Source organism: Ceratotherium simum, chromosome 20 (assembly GCF_057802395.1).
Source record: "Ceratotherium simum simum isolate JZ-2026a chromosome 20, ASM5780239v1, whole genome shotgun sequence".
NCBI lineage: Eukaryota > Metazoa > Chordata > Mammalia > Perissodactyla > Rhinocerotidae > Ceratotherium > Ceratotherium simum.
The window spans coordinates 16086820-16104177 of record NC_141919.1 but is presented as its reverse complement, the minus strand read 5'-3'; the positions used below and the strand labels follow the sequence as shown (position 1 = coordinate 16104177).

Here is a 17358-nt window from a genome sequence, read left to right as displayed (position 1 = left end):
GTATTAGCAAAAGGACTAACACAGATCATCAGAGGTGAAAAGAGTCCAGAAACAGACCCATACACACATTGCTGGTTGATTTCCCACAGAGGTGCCAGGGCAATTCAATGGAGAAAGGACAGTCTTGTCAGCAAAAGGTGCTGATAGGTGGCTGTGGAAAGCTAGAGAGCACAAACATGTCAAAGGCATGTTCCTCTACTCCTAACGTTTTAGAGTCCGCTGCCAGCACAAAATATTAAAACCCTCAGGGGGTCGGCCCCGTGGTGTAGCGGTTAAGTGCCTGTGCTCCACTGCTGGTGGCCCAGGTTCGGATCCCGGGTGAGCACCGCCACACCACTGGTCAGGCCATGCTGTGGCGGCATCCCACATAAAGTAGAGGAAGATTGGCACAGATGTTAGCTCAGGGCCAGTCTTCCTCAGCAAAAAAAAAGAGGAGGACTGGCATGGATGTTAGCTCAGGGCTGATCTTCCTCACAAAAATAAAAAAATAAAAATAAAATAAAATAAAATAAAACCCTCAGACCCTGAAATTCTAGTTTTCAGATTGGGCCAACTAGAACATATTTTGTCCTTTTCAGATTAGCAGCCTTTGTATTAAAATAAAATTTAAAAGCTGATCAAAAAAGGAAATTATTGATATAACAGATAAAGATTTTGAAATTCTAAGAGAATACTACCCATAAGCTCATGAAAATACATTTAAAATCATAAATAAAAATGAACAATTTTCTATGAAAATGTAATGACAAAAGTTATACTAAGAAAAAAATACAAATCCAGTATAGGTTTATGACTAATGAAATAATTCAATAATCAAAATCTTCACACAAACAGTCTTCAGAAGGCCCAAATTTATAGGTGAGTTTCACAAAATCTACATGTAACACAATTTTCTCATCTAAATTATTAGAAAAGAAAGAGTAGGAAAGTACACCCATTTCCTTTCATGAGACTATGACCTAGATACCATAATAGGACAGGGAAACAAGAAAGTATAGTCAAATCCAACTTGTGGATACAGAAATAAAAATCCTAAATATAGTATTAGCAAAAAGCCCTAGGAAAATACGTAAGAAGCAACTTACCACACTTATTAGCAACTAGGGTCTATACAGCAATTCAAATTAATATTAGAAAATCCATTACACTGTTTACAGTATTTATAGATTAAAGGAAATAACCTATAGCTTTATTCCAATAGATGCACAGAAGATAATATAATTCAATGCACATTCATGACTAACATGAAATCTTAACAAACTGGTACCTGGAGGGAACCTACTTGTCCTGACAAGGTTATCTATCCAAAGATGACAGCCAGCATCACAGTTAATAGTAAAATGGTATATTTTCCCTCAAGATTGACTTGATCTATTTCTATTTCTCCTTCTCCATTTCATGCATGGATCCCTCTAAACCTTATACATTCATTACAATATAAAGTGGGGAATAAAGAAAGAGCTCACCTGAGGGATGTTCACTTTCTGTGGCTCCTGGGAGTGTAGAGAACTGTGGCTCAGCTGACAGGACAGAAAGCAGACGGGGATCCTGAGATTTGACCTGCCTTACATCTCCTAATTCACCTCCCAAAATCTCAGCACCCCAGTTGGGGATCATCCTCCCAATAGGCATAGGGCCCTCCAGGCCTTGAAAAGGCATGAGAAGGATCATGGAGAGGTGGCACCACCTGTCTTTGTGTGACTATGAAATGACCATGGGGCTTAAATCTGCAGTCTTTTACTGAGTGAACACAAACTTTTCTCGATGATTTCACAATAATGCATGTGTCCTTCTGACTAACACAAAGAAATAAAAACAACAGAAGATTAGTTGAATTAAACTTTACACCAAAGGATAAGACACTATTCTTTCATTAAAATTAACTTAGCAGAAAAATACTCAGCATGCATCATTTATCTATTCTTCTCAGTAATATTATTTAACCGTTGGTATAGACATTCCATGGAAAGCCTAGTAAAAGAGATGGGATGCTTTAAGGCAGGAATTTTTAATTGTTTGTTTCAGCTGGGACGTATTTCTCAAAAGGCCCTTTTGATAAGATGCTTTTGTCTCACCTGTGAGAGAGTGAACTGTCACAAACAAACTGGGTTTCCCTGGACAAGTCACTGAACCTTTCAGGCCCAATGTCTTTAAAGCTTTCAAAAGAGTTAGAAGTAGATGACCTTGGAAAACCCTTCACACATCATCACTCTGGGATCCTGTGACGTCTGGACAATGTCACTAGCGTCACACATGGTGATGGACACCTGTGATAGCAGCACAGCATCTGTAGGGAGTGGAGGCCATTTAAGGGGAGTGGAGACAGAATTCCCCCCTCTGCCTGGTTATCCCGTACCCCCGGACCTTGCCCTCACAAGCTCTCCTATGAAGTGGCCTTTCCTGAGCAGCCTGCCCCTGGGCCACCCCAGCTCACCTTGCTCTTCTCAAGGATAGCCCAAACAGCCCACTGTCACACAGTGTGGTGGCTTCTGAAGGTGGCATCATCATTAAGCTGGCTCCTTCTGGGCAGGGGGGACAAGAACTGCTTCTGACCCTGCAAATGTAGGATCTGCTCCTTTCTGGGCTCTCTGCCTCTGCTCTGAAGCTCTGGAGAGAGGTCTAAGGTCAGAGGGGTGCTCTCTTCCAGGTGAGACTCCTGTTCACAGAGGCCCCCTGCTTCCTACCTCACAAGGGTTGCTCTGTTTCAAGGCAACTGGGACATGGATGTGAGAAACAAATTCATTTAGGGGCGAAAACCTGGCTCTTGGAATTCATTATAACATCAGACTTAAACAACAGAAAGCCTGACAATGCAGAAGGGGCCAGGACAGAAAGCCTGACAATGCAGAAGGGGCCAGGACAGAAAGCCTGACAATGCAGAAGGGGCCAGGAACCTCTGTCTGAACCAAGGGACCTGAAGAGACACTAGAAATCCCAGGATACAATGTGACACATGGTAGGATTCCACCTACATTCACGTTCCCTTCTATCCCTGGGGATTTGGGCACGAGCCACTTTGCTAAGCGCTGTGAGGGCTGCGATGCCAGTTTAAGGCAGGTGTGATATTAGATGAAGCCCGAGACTGAAGTAAGCACACCTGCCCCTGAATCCAAACTTCCTCACTGCTAGCTCCTGACTCAAGCCCATCGTTCCCCCAACCTGAGCCTCAGCTTTTGTTAAAGTGGTTGTGAGATTATATTAAACCATCCAATAAAAAAAAAACAAAGCGTCTTCCACCTATATTAGCAGTTGTCACTTAGGGCTTACTACCTGTCACTTGCGTAAAAAAAGTGATGACTTAGATCTAAGTTTCGAAACAACGTCGTGAAACAGTCATTATTAATGTCACTTTCAGATGACAACCCTCTTACCTAGCTTCCTTCTGTCGCCCCTGCTTACAGGTGACAGAGCTGGGACTTACCGGGTCTTTCAGGCTCCAGAGCTCGGGCTGCACCGCAGACCCGGGGTCACCGTCCTCGTTATAAACGCACTCCTCCGCCCTCCACCGCCGACTTGTGCTTTTCTCGGGTCGGGCTGCAGCGGGGCCAGGCACACGGTCCCCGCAGACCCCGGGCTGCCCCGGGCGCCTGCTCCTGACGGACTGAGCCCCACCCGCGCCCCGGGAGCCCGAGGGCCGGGGCCCCCACTGGCCTTCCCCCCGCCGAGGGCCCGCCCGGGCGCACACACCTGCGCTGGGGGCGACGGGGTCCCAGAGACTTCCCGCCCCCATCCCTAGGCACAGGCGCCCCCCTCACAGCTGGTCCCCCGCACTCTCACCTCAGGCGCGCACCCTTTACTTTTCGAGCAGACCGGGACAACCTCCAACGCTTTCCTGGCGTCCAGAGACGACGAATGAGACGGCAGGGCTACGGCTGCACATGCGCAGAAGGAGATCGGCGTCCCCTTCCCAGAGTGCCGCGCGTTGAGCCAGAACGATTCAAGACTACATTTCCCATAGGTCTCCGCGTCCATTTTTGAAGTCCCTCTTGGCGTTTCCGCGTAGTAGAAAACTGGAGGACAATGTTCTTAAAAGTCTCCTGCCCAGATTCTCTCCGAGCCCCGAATAGGTTAAGGGTTAAACTTGAACTCTACCCGCCAAATGCAAGGGATGGTCCTCTATTGGCTCCAGATTAAAATAGCATTTTTTCATAAGTCATTTGGAGATAATTGGGGAAACTTGAATGTGGATTGGATGTTGAAAATATTAAAATTACTCTTACTTAGATGAAGTGTGAAAAAATTTTGGAGTTATGTAGGAAAATTGATTTTGTAAAAAAAAAGGGGGATGAGGACTGAAGTACTTAGGATTGAAATTATATAGCTGTAAAATTATAATTTTTCAACCCGGGACCTCCACCCTGTTCCTTTACAGCCACCTGACCCACCGACCCCTGAGCCCCATCCTGGCGCCCCTGGAGCCCAGTGTGGAGGTTATATTGGGGGTCAAGACAGGTGCTCCAGATAGAGATGTTTATAGGAAAGCTGTTGGTTTTTATGCATTAACATTGTTTCTTGCTGAATTCTCTTATTGTTTCAACAAATTTTTATGTTAATTATCTTGGATTTCCATGCACATAAGTTTGCTTGCTTTTTGCTGACATTTATAATTCTTTAACAAATTACAAAGAAAAGCACAAAAATGCTGGTCAAACTATATTAAATCAATCATGATAGACTTTCACGTAAAGATCCTGAATGAGAGAAAGTGGTCACAATATATGTTCGTTTAACAAACATTTATTGAAAATCTGCTGTGCAATAGACATCATTCTAGATGCTGGGATAGCAACAACAAATAAAAGAGATTAAATTCCCTACCCCTATGGAGTTTAGATCAGGGTTGCTGTGGGGACCTATTAGTCAGGGTCCCCTTAAGAAACAGGTGTCAATTGTCAAGAAACAATGGGACACTTGAGGAGAGTCTAACAAACAAGCCTCTAAAAACATGAGTGGGGGGGGGTGAAGCATCCTGTAACTAGTGATGGTAGGGAGTCATTATCACCACTAGGCCTATAGTGAGGATAGATAACATTACCAGAACTTGGCAGAAAAGGCCATCCTTATGAGAGCTGTGGCCTTAGGAAGAGAAACATTGTAGGCCATTATGTGGCTCAGCACGGAGACCCAAAGGAATAAATACCCAAACCTCACTTGTTCTCTTCCCTCTAATGTCCTATCCTCTGTTAAGCATGTGTAAACCCCATTCAATACCTATTCCTAGAATTCCATCCACATATGTCTCCTCTAGACCTTTTTGTCACCAACTTTCCAGTCTTATTCTTGTTTAGCCCCCTATTACTGGTCAACTCATTGAGCTATTGGACATGAATGAGTATAAATCTAAACTCAAGTACATGTCTCTTCACAAAGGAAACAAGTAAATATACTTCCTTAAACTCTGCCCGGTGGGAAGATTTGTTTTCACCACACATTTCAGAACCACCCTTAAGTAAGACTAACTGCAGCAGCCATAACTTCCAATGATGCCGCCATACATGGTAGACCCAGTTTGAAGGAGATTTGTTGGGTATACGGCCACAGGTCTCCCTTGGGGACTTTTGGGGAATGATTAATTGTATATTCTTGTGACTAAGTTATGAGGAATTTTGTCAAAGGGACCCAGACTCCTCTTTAGTCGAAGCCTCCTATCTATAAAATAGGATATATCAAGAATTTACAAAGAGAATCTGAATCCCTGTTGTGATGATTTTGTGTTAGTTTTCTGCCCATGGGACCTAGAATTTCATAGGTATATGGATAGGTATGTCGAAAAGTATCTTAGTAGGGTGCCCATCTATTTCATTTCAATGAACTTTATGGTCAAAGAGCCACCACCACAGATCCATAAAAGATGGCTGCACATCAGAAATACTCTGAGAATTTTAAAAAATATTTGTCAGGATCCCATCAGAGAAATATATATCTCATTGGTATAAAATGCCGCATGGGCTGCTCTTGAGTCCACAGGGAGTACACTCGTATTGATAAATTTGGCCGTATCCAAACATAATTCATCCTTCCTGGTCTAATATCCTAAGGATCCACCCTCACATATGCTACCTAGTTTTTGCTTGTACTATTGAGCAAGATCTTGAGTTCCTTTTGTGTTGTGTTTTGTTTTGTTTTCTGGATTAAACCTTGCAGTTTTCCTCAGAGCATAGCTGATTTTTTATTCCTGTTATGGGCCTAGCGTCAGTAAGGGAGGTTTTACAGGCAGGCCCTGAGGAGAGTGTGCATCTTATTTCAGGGATGAGTTATACTAGGATCTCCCCTTAGGAACTGGAGAGAAAGAGACATGAGAGAGCCACTTGCAGCATTCAGTTAATCTTCACTTCTTTTTCTCAGCTCCTCATAAGCAGTGACTTTTGGTAAACCTAAAAGGCCTTAAAATTGCAGAGAGTGTGCCAGATACAACAAAACTGAACTGCCTAGCAAGCCTCAAAGGTGTACAGAGGCAGGTGTATGCCCGCCAGGCAAAGTGTACAGAGCAGAGAATATCAGTTCTGACCAACTAGTAGTAGGTGTTTGACCATATCCTTCTCCTCTGATAATAACTTTGGGCTTCCTGGATGCTTGGTAAATCCACATAAGTGAAGGAATACAATTTCCTCACCTTGATCTTGACCTCACACTGAGTGCATCCTAGCAGGGATTAGGGGAGGTATACTTACCTGGCATCCATCCTCATGTGGGTAGTGATCATTTTATAAAAGATTTGGGAGCATAATGTCCCTCTTAAGATATTCTTGTATTCCGACTTTATCTGAATGAGGAATTGAGGCTATCTATTGAGAGCCCAAATACATTGGATCACTTTTTAAACTGTTCCAACGCCTCCATCTGGGAGCTGTTTCTCTCTCTGTCTGTCACTATTAGATTAGTTTTGTCTTTTCTAGGGTTTCATGCAGAAGGAATAATACAGTGTACTTGTGTGTGGCTTTTTTTTTCACTCAGGATAATGATTTTGAAATTCATCCAATAGTTGAGTAGCAGTAATGCAGGAATAGCCTCACACAGGGAGAAACAACTGCTTATGAGATCAAGGGAGACTCATTGTGCCCAAGGAGTTCAGGCTATATATGAATCCAAAGACATGTAATCATTCCAGATTCCTAGGCTTTCCCAATAAATGTCCCAAATTTCATCTAATACACCTCCTCAAATTGTGGATCCAATAGTTATTGTAATTTTTTGAAGAAATAATGATCCAAAACTTCCCAAATTTGATTAGAAATTATTAATTTACACATCCAAGAAGCTTACTGAACCCTAAGTAGGATAAATACAAAGAGATTTATACCTAGACACACCATAGTCAAACTGTTGGAAGCCACATACAATGACAAAATCTTAAAAAAAAAAGAGAGAAAAACAATTTAATATGTATGGGGGAGCATCAATACAAATAATGTCTAACTTCTCATCAGAGAAAATGGACCCTAGAAGGCAGAGAAATGACATATTCGAAATACTGAAAGAGAAAATTGCTAATGAAGAATTTTTTATCCAGCAAAACTATCCACCAATTATAAAGGTAAAATAAAGACATTCCTAAATTTAAAAAGGCTGGAAGAATTTCTTGATATCAGAACTGATTTATGAGAAATACTAAAGGAAATTCTTTGGGCTGGAAAAAAATGACACCAGACAGTAGCTCAAATCAGCTGGAAGAAATGAAGAGTGCCAGAAGTAATAAATATCTGGGTTAAAAATAAAAGAATCTATAAATATATTTTCTCATTTCTTCTGTTAAATTCTTTAAAAGGCATAAGATTGTATAAAGAAATAACTGTAACACTGTATTATTGGTTTTGTAAGGTATATGGATATAATATATATGAAAATAATAGCACAAGAGGAGAAAAGAATAGAGTTACATTGGAGAAGACATTCTATATTTCATAGGAATTAAGTTAATATTCATTTGAAATAGACTGTCATAAGTTAAGATGCATATTGGAATCCCTAGAGCAGACACTAGGAAAATAGCTCAAAAATATAGTAAAAAATATTCAATAGAGGAATTAAAATGATATGCTAAAAGATTTATTTAACACAAAAGAAGTTAGTAAAGGAAGAACAGAGGAACAAAAAAGACTGAAGACATAGAAAACAAATAGCAAAATGGCAAATGTAACTGTGACTCTATCAATAACTGCACTAAATGTGAATGGTCTAAAAAACCCAATTAGAAGACAGAGATTGGTAAAATGAATAATAAAGCAAGACCCAACCATATGCAATCTACAAAAGACACATCTTAGATTCAAAGACAAATATGTGTTGAAACTAGAAGGATGGAAAAGACATACCATGCAAATAGTTAACAAAAGATTGCTAGAGGGGTTGTATTAATACTGGACAGTGTAGATTTTAATTTTATTTATTTATTTATTTTCCCCCAAAGCCCCAGTAGATAGTTGTATGTCATAGCTGCACATCCTTCTAGTTGCTGTATGTGGGATGCGGCCTCAGCATGGCCGGAGAAGCTGTGCGTCGGTGCGTGCCTGGGATCCGAAGCCGGGCTGCCAGCAGTGGAGCGCCGCACCCAACCGCTAAGCCATGGGGCCAGCCCGAGTGTAGATTTTAATATAAGAAATATTACTAGAGGCAAAGAGGCACATATCTAAATGATAAAATGTCAATACATCAGAAATATATAAAAATTATAGATTCATACAAACATAACAATAGAGCTTCAAAATACATGAAGTAAAATCTGACAGAAATGAAAGGAGAAAGAGACACTTCAACAATAATAGTTGGAAATTTCAACTGCCTACTGTCCATAATTGATTTTAAAAAGGAAAGAAAATCAGCAAGGTCATAAAAGACTTGAACAACAGTATCAACCAAATTAACTTAAGTGACATATATAGAACATTCCACTCAATGACTACAAAATACACATTTTTTTCAATAGCACATGGAACATTCTCCAGGATAGACCGTATACTCATTCATAAAATAAATATCCATGAATTTAACAGGAATGAAATAATATAAAATATGTTCTCCAGCCACAATGGAATGTGAGATATCAAGAACAGAATATATCTGGGATATCGAAAAATATTTGGAAATTAAATGATACCGATCTGAGTAACACATGAGTCAAAGAATAAATTGGGAGGAAAATTAGAAAATACTTTGATGTGAATGAAAATTTTAAAAATAGTATATCAAAATTTATGTGATGTGCCTAAAGCAGTACTTAGAAAGAAATTTATAGTATTAAACACCTATAGTGGAAGAAAGGAAAGTCTCAAATCAATAACTTAAGTTTCTACCTTAAGAAACTAAAAAATGGAAAATAAACCAAACTGAAAACAAGCAAAAGAATGGAAATAATAAAGACTAGAACACATGTCAATGAAATACAAAACACAAAAATCAATAAAATCAGAAATTGACTGTTTAAAAGATCAACGAAGTTGACAATCCTTTAGCTAGCATCTCCGAGAAAGAGAGAAGATGGACTTTACCAAAATCGGAAATAAAAAAGTGCCATCCATACAGAAATTAAAGAATTATAAGAGAATATTATGGACAACTTTATACCACAAATTAGACAATTTATAAGATATTGACAAATTCTTAGATCCAAATTTCCAAAACTGACTCAAAAAGAAATAGAAAATCTCAATAGATCAATAACAAACAAGAAAATTAAATTAGTAGTTAAAATCCTTTCGGGAAAGAAAAGCTCAGATTCAGATGACTCAACTGGTGAATTCCATTGAATATTAAAGGAAGAAATAATCCCAATCCCTCACCCTCTATTTCAGAAAATATAAAAGGAGAGCACATGTTTCATATCATTCAATTAGGCCAGTGTTATCTTGATATCAATGGCAAATGAAGACATCACATGCAGAGAAAAAACCAATATCCCTCATGGATATTGATGAAAAACTCCTTAACAACGTATTAATAAGTGACATCTCCAAGATGGAGGAGTAGAAGACCCCAGCCTCCCTCCCCCCACAAAGATCAACAATTGGACTGCTCCCCATGAACAAAAATAGCTCTGAGAGAGCTCTAGAGTCCACTCAAGAAACTTCAGCAACACAGAAGAGAAAGAAAAGAGGGTAACCTCACAAAAAGGGACAGAAGAACAACTTCATTTTGCCTGCATCACCCCATCCTCTGAGCTGGCATTGCTCAGTGCCAAGAGGGACCTCCTCAGCTAGAAAGAGTTCTCCTTTCAGGGAAAGGAAGAGTGGAGTAAGCAACCAGCTTCCCAGCCTTCCAGGGCATACATGAAGCACCCACTTCGATTTTATCCCACCCAGAGACTGGCAAAGCCGAGACATATAGAGATGGCTAGGAACAAGGGAGAAGAGCAGGGTTACCAATATCAGCCACACAGTGGAAAAGACTACAGTTCTGTGACCTGTTCTGTAGATGACCCCAGCAACTTTCACCACTGAAGAAACCAATGGCAGCACAGCCACTGCAAACACCCAGCAGAATTTATTGGTTTTTGCCCTGCAAGTACATCATCGCATTTGCTGCTGCCAGCCACCTGAGTCCCTCACTGCTCCCCACTCCCACTCTCACTCCCACTGGAGCCTGGGACCCATACAGGCAGCCAGCTCAGGCCTCTGAGGCTGCAAAGTTTAGACCCCCGTGGCTGACCTTCACCACTGCTCTTGTACTAAGCGCTAGTGCCTCAGTCTGCGCATTACATGCCACGGGCCTCCATTGCTATGTGTGCACCCATAGCAAGATCTTACACCCAAGGAAGTACACATCCATAGTTAAGGCCCCCAAAGCTGCTTGTGGGCCCAGGTTTGGCCCTATCTCCTGTCACTGGCCTGCACCACAGGCTCACCTAAAACTAGCCCCCACAGCTGCCCACCTGTACAGTACAGCCCAAGTCTGACTCTCATCACTGGCCTCCACTGCCGTGTGCACACCGGTGGAGAGACCATGCAGCCACAAGAGTGCACACGAACAGCCAGGGCTGCCACAGCCACTTGTGGGCCTGGATTCAGCCCTGTCGCCTGCCACTGGCCTGCACCACTGGGCTTATCTGTAGCTAGCCCCTTAAGCTGTGCACTGCATGCCCCCAACCTGACCCCTGTCCCTGGCCTCCACTGCAATATGCATGTCTATGAGGAGACTATGCAGCCACAGGAGTGCAAGCCAACATCCAGGGCCCCCATAGTTGGTTGTAGGCCTGTATCTGGCCCTGTTTCCTGTCCCTAGCCTGCACCACTGGGGTCACTTGCAGCTAGCCCCTCCAGCTATACACTTGTATGCCTCTGGCCTGATTCTCAACACTGGCCTCCACTGCTGTGCACCTGTGGCAATAACCAGCAGCCATGGTAGTGCACACTGACAGCCGGGGGTCCCATAGCTGCCAAGGTGCCCAAAGTTGGCCTCGACCCTTGCTGCTTACCCTGGCCCCCACCACTACATGTGTGTTTGTGACCAGCTTTTCCACTACACAGGCACCCACAGCTATCCCTGAAGCTGAGTGTGTACATACTACTGGCTCCAGCTACCATTGCTGCCTGCCCTAGTTGTTGCAGGCACTAGGACCTGGAGGTGCCTGTGAGGACCCCAACAGCCATTGCAGCCTCTATGAACTGCCTGCACTGCACACCAAGGATGAAGCACCTGAGCCAGCAAGTCAGCACAAACCCCTCAAAAAACTGGAACCACCACATGCCCTTGCACTTGGCACCCCACACCACTACACCTGGGGTCACACCGTGCTCCAGCATACCCCCACAAGTGGACATCTTTCCTTAACAAAGTCAGTTCATAAAGTCTGGAAAAGATGACTGTTTCTTCAGATGCACAGACACCTACACAACGTTCACAAAGAATCAGGGAAACATGACTCCACCAAAGAAACATAATAAACTTCCAGTAACTGACCCCAAGAAGTGGAAATACAGGAATTGCCTGACAAAGATTTCAAATAATCCTTCTAAAGATGCTCAGAGAGCTACAAGAGAACAAAGATAACAATTTAACAAAATCATGAAAATATTACAAGAAAAAAAGTTCAACAAAGAGATAGAAAAACATAAAAAAGAAACAAACATAAATTTTGGAGCTGAAGAATACAATGACTGAACTGAAGAATTCAATAGAGAGCTTCAACAGCAGACTGCACCAAGCAGAAGAAAGAATCATTGAACTTTATGACAGATCATTTGAAATTATCCAGTCGGAGAAGCAAAAAGAAAAAGAATAAAAAGGAATGAAGAAAGCCTACAAGAATTATGAGACACAATTAGGAGAAGCAATCTACACATCATTGGAATCTCAGACAGAAAAGAGAAGGAGAAAGGGGTAGAAATCTTTTTTAAAGAAATAATGGCTGAGAACTTCTAAAATGTTGGGGAGAGGTTTGAACATCCAAGTTCATGAAGCCAATAGGTCACCTCAAAATTTCAACCCAAAATTATCTTCTCCAAGGCATATTATAATAAAACTTCTGAAATCAAAGACAAAGAGAGAATTTTAAAAGCAGCAAGAGAAAACAAAAATTGTCGTACAAGGTAACCCCCATAAAGCTACCAGCAAATTTCTCAGCAGACTCTTACTTGGCAGGCCAGGAGAGAGGGGTATGATATATTCAAAGTGCTGAAAGAAAACAATGCCAATTAAGAATACTTTACCCAGCAAAGCTGTGCTTCAGAAATGAAGAAGAGATAAAGATTTTGACTAAAAAACAAAAGCTGAGGGAGTTCATCACCACTAGATCTGCCTTACAAAAAATGCTGAAAGGAGTTCTTCGAACTGAAACAAAAGGAGATTAACTAGTAACATGAAAACATATGAAAAGATATAATACACTGGTAAATATAAGTATATAGTCATATTCAGAATATTCTAATACTGCAATATGGTGGTATGTTAACCAGTTAACACCAGTGTAAAAGTTAAAGGATAAAAGTATTAAAAATAGCTATAGCTGCAACAATTTGTTAATGGATACACAATATAAGAAGATGTAAATTGTGACATTAAAAACATAAAATATGAGGGAGAGGGGAGTAAAAGCGTACAGTTTTTGTATGCAATCAAAGTCAAGTTGTTAACAGCCTAACATAGACGGTTATATCTATAAGATGTTTCAAATAAGCCACAGAATAACCACAGAACAAAAACCTATAGTAAATATACACGAGATAAAGAGAAAGGAATCAAGTATACCACTACAGAATATCGTTAATTCACAAATGATGAGAGCAAAAGAGAAAGAAAGGAACAAAGAAGCTACAAAACAGCCAGAAAACAATGAACAAGATGGCAAGAGTAAGTCCTTACCTATCGATAATTATTTTAAATACAAATGGATTGAATTCTCAAATCTAAAGTCATAGAATGGCTGAAAGGATAAAAAAAATAGACTTACTTATATGCTGCCTACAAGAGATTCACTTCAACCTCAAGGACACACATAGGCTCAAGTGAAGACATGGGAAAAGACTCCACACAAATGCAAATAAAAGAAAGCAGAGGTAGCCATACTTGTACCAGGCAAAATAGACTTTAAGTTAAAAACTGTTACAAGACATATAGATATATAAAAAACATATAATTTTAAAGGGGTCAATTCATCAAGAGTTTATAACAATTGTAAATATATATGCGTGCATAATCAGAGCACCTAAATATATTAAGCAAATAACTAGCAGATATGAAGGAAGTAATAGACAACAATACAATAACAGTAGGGGACTTCATTACCCCACTTTCAATAATGGATAGATCATCCAGAGAGAAAATCAATAAGGAAACATTGGACTGAACTATACCCTAGACCAAATGGACCTAACAGACATATACAAAACATTCCATCCAATAGCAACAGAATACACATTCTTCTGAAGCACATATGGAATAGTCTCCAAAGGAAATCATATTTTAGGTCACAAAACAAATCTCAGCAAATTTATAAGTGTTGAAATCATACCAAGTATCTTTTCTGACCACAATGGTATGAAACTAGAAATCAATAACAGGAGGAAAGCTGTAAATTTCAAAAATAAATGGAAATTAAACAACACATTCCTGAACAACCAATGGGTCAAAGATGAAATCAAAAGGGAAATCAAAAAATATATTGAAACAAATGAAAATTGAAACAAATGTGGGATACAGGAAAAGCAGTGTTAAGAGGGAAGTTTATAGTGACAAATGACTACGTTAAGAAAAAAGATCTCAAATAAACAATCTAACTTTACACCTCAAGGAACTAGAAGAATAAGAACATCCTAAACCCAAGTTAGCAGATGGAAGAAGATAACAAAGATCAGAGCAGAAATAAATCAAATAGAGAATAGAAAAACAACCGAAAAGATCAATTAAACTGAGTTGACTTTTTTGAAAAGATAAAATTGACAAAACTTCAGCTTTTTTCTAGAGAAAAGAGAGGACTCAAATAAATAAATCAGAGATGAAGGAGATATCACAACTGATACCACAGAAATACAAAGGATCACAAGAGGATACTACCAACAATTATATGTCAACAAATTGGACAACCTACAAGAAATGGATTAATTCCTAGAAGTATACAACCTATCATATCCACATCACAAAGAAATAGAAAATCTGAACAGACCAATAAGGAGTAAGGAAATTGAATTAGTAAACAAAAATCTCCCAACACAGAAAAGCCCAGGGCCAGATGGCTGCACAGTTGAATTCCACCAAACATTTAAAGAAGAATTAATGTCAATTCTTCTCAAACTCTTCCAGAAAACTGAAGAGGAGGGAACACACTCAAACTCATTTTGGAGGCCAGCATTACCCTGATACCAAAGCCAGATAAAGATACTACAAGAAAAGAAAACTATAGGCCAATAACTTTGATGAATATTGATGCAAAAATTCTCAAATTCCTAAAAAAATACTGGCAAACTGAATTCAGCAGCACATTAAGAGGATCATACACTATGATCAACTGAAATTTATTTCTTTATTTCTGGAATGCAAGGATGGTTCAACATACACAAATCAATAAATGTGATACACTAAATTAGTAGAATGAAAGACAAAAATTATATGATAATCTTAATAAATGTAGAAAATGCATTTGACGAAATTCAACATCTTTTCATGATAAAAGCTCTCAACAAATTGGGTAGAGAAGGAACAAACCTCAAAATAATACAGGCCATATATGTCAAGCCCACAGCTAACATCATACTCAATGGTAAAAGGTTGAAAGCTTTTTTTCTCTAAGATCAGGAACAAAACAGGGCTGTTCGTTATCACCACACCTATTCAACATAGTACTGGAAGTCCTTACCAGAGCAATTAGGCAAGAAAAAGAAATAAAAGACATCTAAATCAGAAAAGAAGAAGTAACATTGTCTCTGTTTGCTGATGACATTTTCTTGTATATAGAAATCCTAAAGATTCCACCAAAAAACTGTTAGAATAAACAAATTCAATAAAGTTACAGGATACAAAATCAACATACAAAAATTAGTTGCTTTTCTATATACTAATAATGAACTATCTGAAAAAGAAATAAAGAAAACAATCACATTTACAATAACATCAAAAACAATAATATACTTAGGAATAAATTTATTCAAGGAAGTAAAAGATCTGTACTGAAAACTATAAGATATTGGTGAAAGAAATTGAAGAAGACACAAATAAATGGAATGATATCCTGTGTTCTCAGTGTTCATGGATTGGAAGAGTTAACATCGTTAAGACGTTTATATAACACAAAGCCATCTATATAGTCAATTCCCTATCCAAATTCCAGTAGCATGTTTTACAGAAATAGAAAAAAACAATCTTAAAATTTGTATAGTATCACAAAAGTCCCCAAATAGCCAAAGTGATCTTGAGAAACAACAAAGCTACAGGCATCACACTCCCTGATTTCAAACTATATGACAAAGCTACAGCCATCAATACAGTATGGTACTGGCATAAAAGCAGACACATAGACCAATGGAACAGAATCAAAATCACAGAAATAAACCCATGTATATACGGTCAACTAATCCTTGACAAGGGAGTCACGAATATTAAATGAGGAAAGGATAGTCTCGTCAATAAACGGTGTTGGGAAAATTGGATATCCACATGCAAAAGAATGAAACTGGACCCCTCTCTTATAGCACTCACAAATATTAACTCAAAATGGATTAAGGACTTAAACATAAGACCTAAAACCATAAAATTCCTATGAGAAAACATGGGGTAAAAACTCCTTGATAGCAGTCTTGGCAATGATTTTTTGGATATGACACCAAAAGCACAAGCAACAAAAGAAAAAGCAACAAGTGAGACTACATTAAACTAAAAAACTTCTGCACAAAAAAAGAAACTATCAACAGAGTGAAAAGGCAACCTATGGGATGGGAGAAAATATTTGCAAACCACATATCTGATAAGGGGATAATATCCAAAATCTATAAGGAACTCATAGAACTCAATAGCAAAAAAAAAATAACCCGATTAAAAAATGGGCAAAGGACCCAAATAGACATTTTTTCAAATAAGACATACAAATATTCAACCAGTATATGAAAAGGTACTCAATATCATTTATCATCTGAGAAAGACCAATCAAAACCATAATAAGATAGCACCTCACACCTGTTAGAATGTCCATTATCAAAAAAAGAAGAGATAGCAAATGCTGGTGAGGGAGTAGAGAAAAGAGAAGCTTGTATACTGTTGGTGGGAATGTCAATTGGTGCAGCCATTATGGAAAACAGTATGGAAGTTCCTAAAAGAATTAGAAATAGCACTAACATATAATCCAATAATCCTACTTCCAGGTATATAACCAAAGGAGATGAAATTACTATCTCCAAAAGATATCTGCACTCTCAAGTTTATTGCAGCATTATTCACAATAGCCAGAACATGGGAACAATCGAAGAGTCTATTAATGGATGAATAGATAAACAAAATGTGATATGTATATATATATATATACATACCTACACACACACATATATACATAGAACAGAATATTATTCAGCCATAAAAAAGAAGGAAATCCTGCCATATGTGGCAACATGGATGGCCCTCGAGGGCATTATGCCAAGTGAAACAAGTCATACAGAGTATGACAAATACTCTAGGATCTCACTTATACGTGGAAGATAAAAACATTGAACTCATAGAAACAGAGAGTAGAATGGTGGTTGCCAGGTATGGAGAGGTGGGGAAATGGGAAGATGGTGGTCAAAGGGTACAAATTTTCAGTTATAAGATGAATAAATTCCGGAGATCTAATGTACACATGATGACTGTAGTTAACAATACTGTGTTGTATACTTGAAGGTTGTTAAGAGTAGAGCTTTAATGTTCTCACCATAACAACAACAATAAAATGGAAATCATGTGAGG

General features: G+C 39.3%; 1 protein-coding gene across 45 annotated transcripts in view; it reads right to left on the bottom strand.

Moving 5' to 3' along the window:
* LOC106803402 (uncharacterized) overlaps positions 1 to 3864 on the bottom strand; it is a 68704-nt gene extending 64840 nt beyond the window's left edge. For 21 of the 45 annotated variants that reach the window (XR_015555385.1, XR_015555383.1, XR_015555384.1 and 18 more), the window contains exons 1-2: positions 3422 to 3771; positions 1467 to 1520 (exon numbers count right to left, since the gene is read on the bottom strand). Coding sequence is in view for 4 of the 45 variants with exons in the window: in XM_087444477.1 (XP_087300603.1) it covers positions 1467 to 1520; positions 3422 to 3730 (363 nt within the window). In the remaining 41 variants the exon portion in view is untranslated. The other 24 variants (XR_015555410.1, XR_015555407.1, XR_015555409.1 and 21 more) reach the window with 6 other exon arrangements.
* Between the last annotated feature and the right edge of the window lie 13494 nt (positions 3865 to 17358).